The sequence below is a fragment of the Zerene cesonia genome, chromosome 1 (assembly GCF_012273895.1).
Source record: "Zerene cesonia ecotype Mississippi chromosome 1, Zerene_cesonia_1.1, whole genome shotgun sequence".
NCBI lineage: Eukaryota > Metazoa > Arthropoda > Insecta > Lepidoptera > Pieridae > Zerene > Zerene cesonia.
In genome coordinates this window covers 11,238,230-11,250,991 of record NC_052102.1, presented here as the reverse complement: position 1 = coordinate 11,250,991, position 12,762 = coordinate 11,238,230, and the positions used below count along the sequence as shown (strand labels likewise).

The 12,762-nt window shown below is 34.5% G+C and overlaps 1 protein-coding gene across 1 annotated transcript; it reads right to left on the bottom strand.

Moving 5' to 3' along the window:
* Positions 1-1,334: 1,334 nt before the first annotated feature.
* Positions 1,335-2,333, bottom strand: LOC119840658 (carbonyl reductase [NADPH] 3-like). Its single transcript, XM_038367355.1, has one exon. The coding sequence runs from the start codon at positions 2,301-2,303 to the stop codon at positions 1,440-1,442; it is 864 nt and encodes a 287-aa protein (XP_038223283.1). The 5' UTR covers positions 2,304-2,333; the 3' UTR covers positions 1,335-1,439.
* Positions 2,334-12,762: the final 10,429 nt, after the last annotated feature.

The window sequence follows — 12,762 nt, the reverse complement described above, 5'->3', positions numbered from 1 at the left end:
AAACATAAACATTTAAGTCACAAATTCGAACAACATTTCAAATAAAGTCGAACTATAATATACAGGAATATGTTTTAATTACTTTCTGACGGATATAAATAGCTTAATACACTTTTAACCTTGCTACAATCTTCCAAATTTAGTACCATTCCGAGTATATCTAGAAACTTATTGTTATAATTTATATGGTTAGTTTATACTTAATCTTTCTATTCTTTGTATTGTACCATACACTGAAGATAGAGGTATTTGATAAAACGACAACCGCAAAACTGGGCGACCCATAAACGCAAACAAACCAATACATTACAAAAGAATCTCCCCATTCGGGGAGATCGTAAAAATTTCCCAGCACCAAGGCATCACCTCCGTCTTGGTGCATAAATCACAGGTTCCAGATTGGTGCCAACGGCGCTGGCTTGGCGCCAAACGAACGGTTTAATTAAACCAGCTCTTGGACAAATTAGTAAGGGGAGCGCTGTTTACGATAACTTATACACCGCTTAACATCGCCATACTTAATTAGCACCTGGCGTTACCTGCAACTCTATTAAAATTAAACTCGTTGTTAATATCTTAGGTGGGAAAATGTGGGAATGTTATGTGAATATTTGCATTTTAAAAGTGTAAAATATTTGATTTTGTGATAAGTGTTATTAAACAGATGTAACAAGATCTTATCTAAATCTAATATATACGCAGATATATCAAGAAATGTCATCCTTCCTTATGACTATCTAAGAAGAAATGTAACAAACACACGCACGAAAAAATACATTCAAAATGACTTCAATTAAACCTGTTTGAAAATAAAAAATAATGTGTATTTCTTAACAACTAGGCAGCCAGCAAAATGCGTTCTTACTGTTATCGTGGAAACTTTATATCGCAATAATGAACACATGACGGTAATGTCATTAAAATTCACTGCCAGCCAGCTTATCAGCCGCCTAGAATGAGTCCTTATCTTTTATAGCCGAATTAAGAAATCTATACGCGAGATTTGGTATGTAAATTACCCTGGATTGGAAAATGTAAATCTTATGGCGATAAACAAAACATGTACATAAACAAGTGTTCAACTATTTTGACAAATACATAATTTCGAGTTTTTTTATTCGAATACAAAAAAAGGTGAGTTACCGATATTATTTGAAATGTTATTTATTTGAAAACGCACAGTCAATCAAAACACAATAGGGATGAATTACTCTTAACAAATAAGTATCACTACATAAACATATTATTACAGAGCATAAAACGTAATTATTATTGAACATAATCCACATTAACAAACTCAAAGTACATAAATGTAACCAATGAAACCAATTCTATAATATTGAAATGTTTAATCGAGTATTTAATCATCACAATTATACAGATAACAATTATACAAGCACGCAAACAATTTATATCTCTCGTTCATTATATAACATTTATTATCCGGTCACAGTGGCTATTTTGAAATAATAATCTGCATTGTAGTCATACCAGTCGAGTTCTCGTTTATCGTACCAAATGTAAGCGCCCTTGAGTGAATCCGGCGCATCGAGGACCACGTATAGCGGAGCGTCGGCCGCCTCGTCCGCGCTGTAGAACCCAATACCGGTCGTCATGTCGGTGCGCACGAGACCGGGGTGCAGCGAGTTGACGGAGATGTTCCTGTGCGCCAGCTCGCGCTGCTGCACCTTCGTCACCGCGCTCAGCGCCACCTTGGCCACGCGGTACGCCGGGACCGTCGCGTTGTCAGCTATGTCTTCGGTCTTAAGCGTTCCATTCTGTACGGACTGGAGGAACCAATCCACGAACTCGTTGACATCCTGTACTGTTAAATTTTTATTCGACAACCGCTCCAACCAGTACTTATTTCTAATATTGGATAAATGCCCACAATCGCTGGATATATTCAGGATCCTTCCGTTCTCCCTAACTAATGGATAAATCAATTCTTGTATAGTCAGGATGCTTCTGTAATTGATATCGATTACGTTTTTCATGAGTTCCACATCAGCTTCAGCTGTCAGACCGTCCACAATGGCAGCATTATTAATGAGTATATCGAGGTATCCGTGTTTTTCCTTGATGTGATCTCTGAACTTAATGATGCTGTTTCTATCGGCTACATCGAGCTGGTGGTAATGCGGTTTGAGACCGAGTTTGTTCAGCTCTTCAACTGCTTTACGACCTCTGTTGTCGTCTCTTGATGTAAGATAAACAATTCCGTCGAATCGTTGGCACAATCCTTTCACAATGGCGAGTCCGATGCCCTTATTGGAGCCGGTCACAACCGCAACTTTCGACATGTCTGCTTCGTCGGCGCCCTCGACACGAACTAACAATATTGGCGTTGTCAATGTCCATTTGGTTGGCCAGTTTATACACTCGTTTTACGAGCAGTGATAAGAAGTAGATAAAAAAAAAATTCATCGCGAATAAAAACAAATTAAGTATATATATAATTAGCTATGGAAATTTATTTTTATATATTATTATTTATTAATCAAAAATCCTAATAATATTAATAAATGCGAAAGTTTGTGAGTTTGTGTGTGTGTGTTTGTTGCTCTTTCACGCAAAAACTAGTGACTCAATTGCAATGAAATTTGGTACGTAGACAGCTGGACAACTGGAATAACATATAGGCAGCTTATTATCCCGATATTCCTACGGGATATGGACTTATGCGGGTAAAACCGCGGGGCGCAGATAGTCACTAATAAAACAATAAGAAAAACATTAACACGTTGTGAAAGTCTAAGGACTTGGTTCATAAACAGACAGAAATGATCTTACTAGTCCATAAACCGACCCTGCCTCCTCGTGAGCTAAATTTCGCTCAATAAGCGATTTAGATTTTTGAGCGAAGCATATACATAATTATTATTACATTGTTAACTTTCTTAAAGGCATTACCCATTTTAAGCTAAGGCCATAATATAAAACTAGATTATTTCGTCATTCGATTTATTCACTAAAATCATATAACCCATATATATTAATGTCGGATACAACGATGACAAATAACAAAGAAATAATGCGTCGTGCTTTTACTGAGAGCTGTGTAATTGATGTAAATTCATTGTGGCCACAATCACGTTGTTTACCAACTTTAATTGTATTTAAATGCGGATTGTTCGGCGACACTTCAATTACTGTGTACATAATTAATTATCAATTGATAGATAATGCATTTTAAAACGTTTGTATATCTGCTCGTTGAGGTTTCCATAGCGTGGTGCGCAACAACTTGCAACGGATGGCTGTTTTTTGTTTTTAATTTTATTTGTTAAATGATTCAACTGACGTTAACAAAAAAGAAGGTTCTCAATTCAATTGCTTTTTGATGTGAGACATCTATAGCCGCACGTAAAACCGATTTCTGGCGTGGCGACGCATGTCGTGGCGACGCGTCGCCACGCTATACCAATTAAGTAGTCACGATTTGAAATAAAATCGTAAATTTAATGAAAATAAATGTTTATTCAATAAATAGTCATCGTTATCTGGAAAAAAATCGTAATATTTCATTTTATCATTCTGACATATTTAGTTCCTATCACAATATGTTATTTCCTGCATATTACTTCTACAAAATAATGTCGATGTTTCACATCTGCCAGGCGACCCGTGACGGCTCACACTTTTTTGGTTTTCTTACTGGATAACTCCGTGGACTTTGATCGGTTGCCGCAATTCTATTTGAGTCGATAGACAATTGCCGTAATTTGGTCTAATTTAAGAATCTGGTGTGGTACCTCCCACCATGGTCGGCGGTGACTTATTTCGTAGAAAAGAGTTGTTTAAAATGTTATCTATACTAATATCATAAAACAGAAGAGTTTGTTTGTTCGTTTGAATGCACTAATCTCAGGAACTTCTGGTCCAATATGAAAAATTCTTTCAGTGTTAGATAGCCCATTTATTGAGGAAGGCTATAGGCTATATATGTACTACGGGCGGACCGCTAGTATGCTATATGCATATAAAAAAGTGAAGATAGTTGTAATCTCTCGTGTTCATTATTATTAAATAATATAATGAATAAATCAGGTTAAAAAACTATTAAAATATTTATTTTGGTTAATAAAAAATAATATTTTTTGCATTAACAAACTTAACTTTGTTTGTTGATATTTCATGTGATTTGTTATGCAATCATATTATATTATATCATATCGTTTATCTAGAAGAAATTGACTCGGCCTTGGTCCGGGAGTGATAAGATTACAATTCAATTTATAGTATCACATTTAGACTGTGATTTTAATTCTTATTCTATATAAAAAAAGATGTGCGTGCGATTGTCACACGATAGAAGTGAAACTTCAGTAAATCGACAAAAGAATGAGATGAATATATATAAAATATAAAATAGTATGTATTTCATTGTAATCTCTGTCTCATTCTTTGCCGGCTTCATTCTACACATTTTTATATTTATGTCTCTTACTTTACGTTTTTTCCGTTGCATCAGGTTTGAAATCACAACGATTCTAAAGAAGTTTCACATCAAATAACCTTTCAAAAAATATTATAGTTATTCAAATAACCGACCGTTTAATCAAAATTGTAGTCTATAGTCTTTCATAGATTATGTCTGCATAAATAATACAGAAGTTAAATACACATTCGAATTGGTGTAGACCTTATAACGTAATGAATAAAAATGAACTGCTTAAATCGCAGTCCTTAATTTTGAAATCTTGAACCCCATATTACATTCTGCGCGCGTCATATTACATTTGAAACTTAATATCATTACATTAGCGTGATACAGAATACGAGTATCTCCGACCATTTGTTAGCGAAGTAACGGCAATCATTAGCATATTCATTAATATGAGAGCAAATAAAAAGACTTCGCAATTGAAGTGTCGAGTTGTTTAATTAATGAATTTACTTTCCGTATCGCGGAGAAACGCCGGGATATTATGGCAAGTCTAATGGGCTCGTGTGATATGAATTATTCAAGTTGAAATTAAGGCACTCCAGCTTCCGTTGTTTACGTTTCAATTGAAAAGTTTCGACACGTCGAACGAGGATCGGGCGTTTTCGGGTCATTGTAGGATCAACTATAGAAATAAATTAACCGTTGGGTATGTGAAGACGCGCGATTTGCCATTAATTATTTATTCTATTAAATAATATGTTATGCTATTATGAACTATGTATAACTTGACGCTCGTCCCGGCTCTGCCGGGACATCTGGGCTGCTATTATATTCCAAGGGAATATTAAATCGGAATAAAAAGTATTCTATCACCCTAGTCAGCTCATACCCTGCATGTCTGCATACCTAATTTCATCAAAATTCGTTCAGTAGTTTCAGCGAGATTGACGGACACACATCCAAACAAATAAACTTTCCAACTTTCCTACAGATAAACCAATTGAAACAAGCTTCATTAATTATAAGTTATAGTACTATATTAGACGGGTGCAGTGTAAGCTTATTAACTTTTCAAATATTCTAACTTTCAAATTATATTTTTCCGTTTCACCCACGTCGTATAGGACTGATATAGCCTTTCTACCACACATTGTAACACCACAGTAGTATCTGAGATTAGTGCACTCACATATAATTTGACTTTAAATTATTGGTATAGATATAGACTTAATTATTTGCTTCATTACTAACTAGTCATCACTCCTATCCTATCCTATCCTAGTTTTCTAGAACACCTTAGTGCTGAAAACTATTTAAATGCCATTTGCATAACGTCAACAAAGCGCTAATGACAAGGTAAACATAAGAATGGCATCGCTTAGAGTCGAGTAAGCCTAATGTAAGCGCCTGCAGCTATTTCCACGTAATATTTGCTGAAGCAAGCTTTGCTAAATTTTATCTCCAGGCGTAATGGATTCGGTACATGCTACTGGCAGATAAACAAATCATGAACATGTTTGTGTGGAATTAAAATGCGACATGATGGTCTAAATTATAGTTTTCATATTTTGGTGATTAAACTATATAATCAAACTCAAACAGTTTTTGTGTGAGAAACGTTACAAACGTACTTACAGACCTATCCTTCCTTCTTGTAACATAAGTATAGATATAGATTATGCGACCAAAGCCTTAGGAGGATAACTAGTTGTATCACAATCTTAAAGAGAGTCTGCCTTCCTCACAAGAGGTGATCTCAAAAGAGGGCATAATAGGAACTTTGTTAACTCAAGTTTAGTTTTAAGTATAACGAACTATGGAACTAAATAAGATTTTGCTATTAATTATATATTATCTAAAACATATTTTCCAAGAAATATTTACTAACAAAACTATGAACAAAGTTGTTACTCGCCCACTTATAATTTGTATGAGACTCGATTCATTTACAAATGAAGGGAAAAACTAATTTTAAATATTTTACGTTTATTGGATCTGTCTCAGCTTCTAATATGTTAAGTATTCACTTTACATAAAAACAATGAGTTAAAATTTGACTTAATGAAACGATTAGTCTAAAAAGAGCTTCTTCAATGAGAAAACAATATTACAAGATGAACAGCGCAGCAGCAAACAGGATCAATTCTCAAACGCCGGCGACGGGAAAGTGACAATTAATACAATTGATTGGCCTCTGCTGGCGACAGACTTGCGGGGAAGCATATAACGAAAATACATGGCAAAAGTATGTTCGTATTCAATTACTGCTTCATAGCAGTTACTGATAGTAACTTACAGTTTGTTCATTTGATCGATATCTTCGAACTAGTGGTGTGTAAGCTGTGGTGAATAACAAGTTGCTTATCAGAAAGAAATAAAGAAAAACATTGATTTTGACACTGACATACACACACACAACAGATCATAACAGAAAACAGAAGCATACAATAAATAAAAAAATAAGAGTTAGCTTTTTTTTAGTTTTAATTGTAACATTCAATGGAATTGTTGAAGTTATTATGTGTGAGGCGAAACGTTATAGCGGTAGGTGTGGGTTCGAATCCCGATACTTATTTAATTATGTCTAGTTTTTTCATTGCATTTTATTTTAAAAACAGGGTATTAATTATGCAATTGAATCATTTCAGTACCTATCGCCGTTACTTTACAAATCGGGGGACACGAAATTATATAAAAATGACAATTCAAAAACGCTAAAATAGTAAGTAATAGTAAAATAGTTCACCAATAAGTTTAGAGTTTAACTCAGACTCAGTTGTAGTCACAGCCTAACGCCTACTAAAGCTGTGCAAAGTTTGTTAGTGATTAAAATCAAAGGCTGGCATTAATATCTCGATCAATCAACTCGGAACCGTTTCTGCTCTATTGATGTATTGTTAGTGTGTGAAGCGAGCCTATTGTGGGCTGAATTGTTTTATTTTGTAAAAGGTGAATCTATAAATACGTTCTGTTCGAATAATTATAAGTTATATAGTAGCGATGAATCATTCTATTTTATGTGTGGATCTAGTCGAGTACTGAAAAATATTATGAACTTTTTTATTAAAATATTCAACTACCCCCAAACCTCTACCTTCACACGTACTCAAGCTGTTTAAGCTTATATTACCCAATATAGACTATAATTGACATAATCGTTGTCGTCACAAGTTATTATTTATACTGCCCCACAGAGCAAACACCGTCCCAACATTTCCTACCAACTTTATGAGTGAACTAATCCCCTGGCCACTCATAAAATTCCCTGCAAGAGTCTACCGAGAAGTAACCGCGGATGCTGCGGCGAAACAAAAGATGATTACAACACAATTACACAAAACCAGTCTACGTGATTCGTTTCCCAACAAAAGGCGGTGAACAATGAAGCATGAATTAAAAATAAAAACATTTCCTCGCAGGATACTGTTTATCTTTGTTGCTGAAAAGGGTTGAGAAATATCTCCGGCCCCGGTTTCGTGAAATTTTAAAACAAATCGAAGATTAAACGATGTTCTGCATAATAAACATTTGGCTCCGATTTAAAATAAATTATACATCTCTCGAGTCGAGTACTGAGATATTTATTTTACTTTTCACCGCTTGGTAAAGAAATAAACTTGAAGATTTATTTACTCATTCAGGCTGGCAAATAATTTATAATTAATGTTTAATCGTTTAGTTAATAATGAACCAAAAGTTAGAGCATGAATAAAATGATTATTTATTAATGTTTAAAACTCACTGCAATTTATTGTGTTCTTGTATTCATTTTGTTCCTGTTATTTGTCCTATATTTGGAAAAAATGCTATAAATATATATTTAGATAACATCTTTGAATATTCGTGGGTTGTTGTCTATATGACAATTATTTATCCTATCTTGTTCTCTTAGCCTTTGTTTTTGCAACAATTAACTGTAAAGCTATGCTTCATTTTTGTTTTAGAGTGAATATATTTTGTTGGGCGCACAACGACGTGTCGTACCAATAAATATGACGAGAACGCAAAAATCGCAATTAATCACAATGACTATAAAATAAAAACTAACGGCCGAAAACATCAACTACTAACACAAATATTTCCACAGTAACAAATCCAAATGAAAAGTTTAAATGTACTGTGGCTCACTCATAGAGTGACCAATGATTTATCCTCACCACGTGGATGCTGAATTCAAAACGTGTGCATAAATTCACGATAGCTTGACAGTCTTGATAGGGTTAAGATTAAAACTCTATTGGATATATATCAAAACTTGACTTGCTTTCCGCCGCGGCTTCGCACATGTAGTCAACTCCATTCCCATGGGATAAGATATTTCATTTCCGTAAAACAAAGCTAATATCACTCAGCACTCCCAAGCCTATCTCCAGACACAAAAATCTTATTATAAAATCAATTAGTTTGTCCAAAAATATATTGCAATTAAGTTTCGGAAATATATATACATATTACTACACCATTCGATGTGGGTAATATTTTAATCTGGAAACGACATTAAAGGAAATTTTCAGCTTAAACGGACAGACAGTATACCTGACGCGTAAATGAATTAATATGCAAAACATAAAACTTAAAATTCCAACAATCCTGCAATCGAGCCGCGCGGCGGGTTTGTTAAAAAAACAATAGAAGATAGTATTCGTGTTTTAATTAGCCGCATTCCGGGGTCGGGTTCCCAGGAGGAGCGAGCTCCTCAGCGCTCTCAAAGCCTTTCAAATTAAAACTCTGGAGTGAGTTTAATATTACCATAATACATGGCAACATGTCCCGGCCCCGCTGGGAGTATTTTTCGCGAAAACACTCCGCTACGCCGGTATTTGCATCTCAAATAGCAGCTGTTGACAAAATCATGTCGATTTTCGTTTTACAATCTTTGCAGGGATTGGCTGGTTCAGCTGAATAAAAGTACGCGCGTGTGTGGAAACGGTTTTTGCTTGCAGTGCACGTGTCGTGTGATCACAATTTTAAGTTATGGTTGGTGTTGTCTGTGGTTTAAAAATCTAAAACGCAAAGTCGACTGACTGATCTAGTCACGGTCATCCGAAACTAATAGTCCGATCAGGCTGAAATTTCGCATGCAAATACCCACTATAATGTAGGCATCCGATAAAGAATTTAAATAAATTCTACCACCAAGGAGGTACATAGGGGATGAAATTTTGTTCTGTAATTTTTTTTCCACGCAGGTGAAGCTGCAGGCAAAAGCTAGTATTCTGTGATAGTGTGACTATCACAAAAATAAGCAGACGCAGGATAAGTTTTATGTAGGAATACACATTGAACGTGTTACGCTTTGGGACATTCGCAATGACGTACCTACGTAATGAGTGCTTGAAGCTTTCGTGTTGTCTATGGATTAAAAAAGATATTCAAAGGAATTGAACACCTCATACTTGTCTGTCAGTTAAAGAGTTGCGGTGCCCTAGAATTGCATTCACGATAACTGTACGTACATTTAATTTATTAGAAAACGTTACTCGTATTTCTGTAAATCCTGCTTTCCTTCTGTAAAAAGTTACAATCACTAGTTATGCCAGTAAAAACTTAACACGATTCGTGTAGGAACCGATCTATACGTATAAATTACATTTTTAAGGTAATATGAATGACTTTAATAAAATTTTGATCCCTTTATACTGCAAAATTTAAAGCTATCTTCTCACTACAATAGGCAACCTAAGTTTTGCATTTAAGTTCTTCAAATCACGCATTGTCTCTTAGACAATGCGTGATAAATTCGTTAAAAAATGTTGCGCAATTTTCCTTTATTTATATAAAATTTAATAATTATCTGTCAGTCATAATAGAAATAAATCAATACTGAATGAGAAACAATCACGATAAAAATTAATAAACACGAGGTGCCCCTAAGACAAATAGGACAATCGAAATAAAAAATGAATCGATTGCTGAAGTGGGATCATGGGTTACGAAGAGGTCAGGCGTCGCCACGGTATACCTTAGATCGCGGCTTACGATTGCCATATCGAATTCATACCCAAGTGTATAAAATTCAATAAAATAAATAGTCAAGGAAACATACACACCATAATATGTTCAAATAAACTATGTTCCTTATACTATGGTAGTGTTAGAAATGATAGCGGGATGTATTGAATATTACTTTGGTCTTCATAAGACTGCACTGCAATTCTACCCAACTGCCTAGTTCATGTAGTCAGTTGATAACAAATCGCAGCCAGTCCCAAATACTATTAACAAAGTGAGGGTAGTTGGGCCGAGCGTTGAATAATCAACATACGAATACCGAGGCACAATCCGTATGAATGCGTTTCTAATTGATTCGAGTTTTTATAAGATTCGATAGGTAAACGAGTTATGTCGAGTCATGAAAAGCGACATCTGTATCTATAAATGACAATTATTCATCCAACAGAATGTTAAAAGAATTGATATCAGACAGAAATTTTATCAATATCTGTTAAAACGAATTTCTAAAACAGTACAAGGGCTTAAAACCTTGAGGTCTTTACTACTGATTTATTCCCTTAGACTCCACTTCTCGCAATTTCTAAATTAATATTGCAGCTTTCATCTTAGATATAGAATAAATAAATATTTTACTATTTTCTAAGTATTAGCTCCATAAATTTTATTGCACCCTTTTTACCAAATTAAATGCTTAAACGTTTCGGTTAGACGAGAAATTATTACCTGTAAAGAGATATTAAAATTTTAATATCACCTCAAGCCTTTGCGTCATAATAAAACTTGAATTGTGAATTAATTTCTGCGCTGGTTTGGAAACATTTAAGTGATCTAAGGAAAGGTGTGGACTTGCGACGAGATGTAGTCGTTGAAAGCGACATTTTGTATACAAGTAATATCGCTCATTACATTTTTTCGTCACTTGACTGGTTTTTTGCCAAAGCTGATTACTTTTTATGGAAACTGAAATTATAGCATTAAATAGTACATTACATAATGCACTCCCCATTTTGTCATTTTCATGGTCCAATGAGACAGAAGATCTGAAGCATTTGAAAGCGTGAGATCACGTGTACCTATGTTCCAAAACTATATTTATATGATTAACTCCTTTAGCATACATGGTACACTAGCTTCAAATAATAATAACGCTGTTTGCGTGAATTTTATATCAAAAATCGAAGTTGTATCGTCGTTAGACCAAGATTATTGTTTACGTGACAACGTTTTATGCATCGACGTCATAGATTTACACTTGCGCCATCGAACAGCATTTCGAATGATCGTGTTTGACACCTCACACGATAACAAATATTTCAAGTCGGCTTTGCAAATTATTTTGTAGAACTTTCTAGAAATAGAAACGTAAACAACAACAAATCAAGCAAGGATTTTAAAACAACTGAACAGCTTAACAAATTGCATGTTATGTTTTACAATTGAGTTGGTTTCACAGTTAATCATTGCGCAGTTAATGTTCGCAATATTACATTCCAGTCTCCGCTTCACCCTTGTCAAAGATCACGGTAAAAAGTCGACATCCTTTTATGTCATGTATAGAAATCCGAAATTTCATTAAAATTGCTTCAGCGACAAAAACATTATGAATCGACAGAGAAAACTTTTTGCCCTTTATATAACGTATATTGAAACAAAAAAAAAAACTACTTCAGTTATGCGACTGAATTTTCAAAATATTTATTTTACAAGAACCACCCTGGTTAGATTAAGGCATCTTAAGCACAGCGATTTAGGTTGCCTCTACCTCATTTAAAAACCTGCCGCAATGTACAACCCCTTTAAATAATTAATATTCGCCGAATTACCCAAATTGAACAATGCCAAAACGTCCATGTTTAGAATTGAATTCAATATTAGTTAATGAAGATTAATAATTCTTAAGATGGATTGGGAATTAGCAGAAGCTCTCGGTGCTAAGTTCGTTCAACCTGAGTTCAACTCGAAGTTGTTAGAATTTTAAGTATCTGGCTGATGCTTGAAGCACATTTCCAATTTTTAATCACAGCTTTTCTTTTCTTATCTGACTGTGTTAGATGTTTTTGTCTATGTATCACGTATATGTATGTACTCTTATAAGGAAAGCTCTGTAGGCTTACAACTAAATGGCAACTAAAACTCGATACATTTCGGGTTAAGAAGATCGTAATATTGTTATATTGTTCTTAGTTGTTAAAATTGTATGTGTAATATGAAGAACAGATAAAAATAAAATGTTATTAAAGCACTTAAGAATGAGTAAAGATCGAAGTTTATTGGCTTTCCAAGTTTAAATTCGAACTTGTATACTCGCAAATAGTGTTATCATATAAATCGCATAGCTTGTGCAAAACGATCTTATTGGTGTAAGAATAGAGGTTAAAACCATTAAAATCTAAATCAATTTGGCCACAACACAACAC

Bases quoted from the DNA above. Each gene is read 5' to 3' on its own strand.
- LOC119840658 (XM_038367355.1), bottom strand. From the start codon at position 2,303: ATGTCGAAAGTTGCGGTTGTGACCGGCTCCAATAAGGGCATCGGACTC.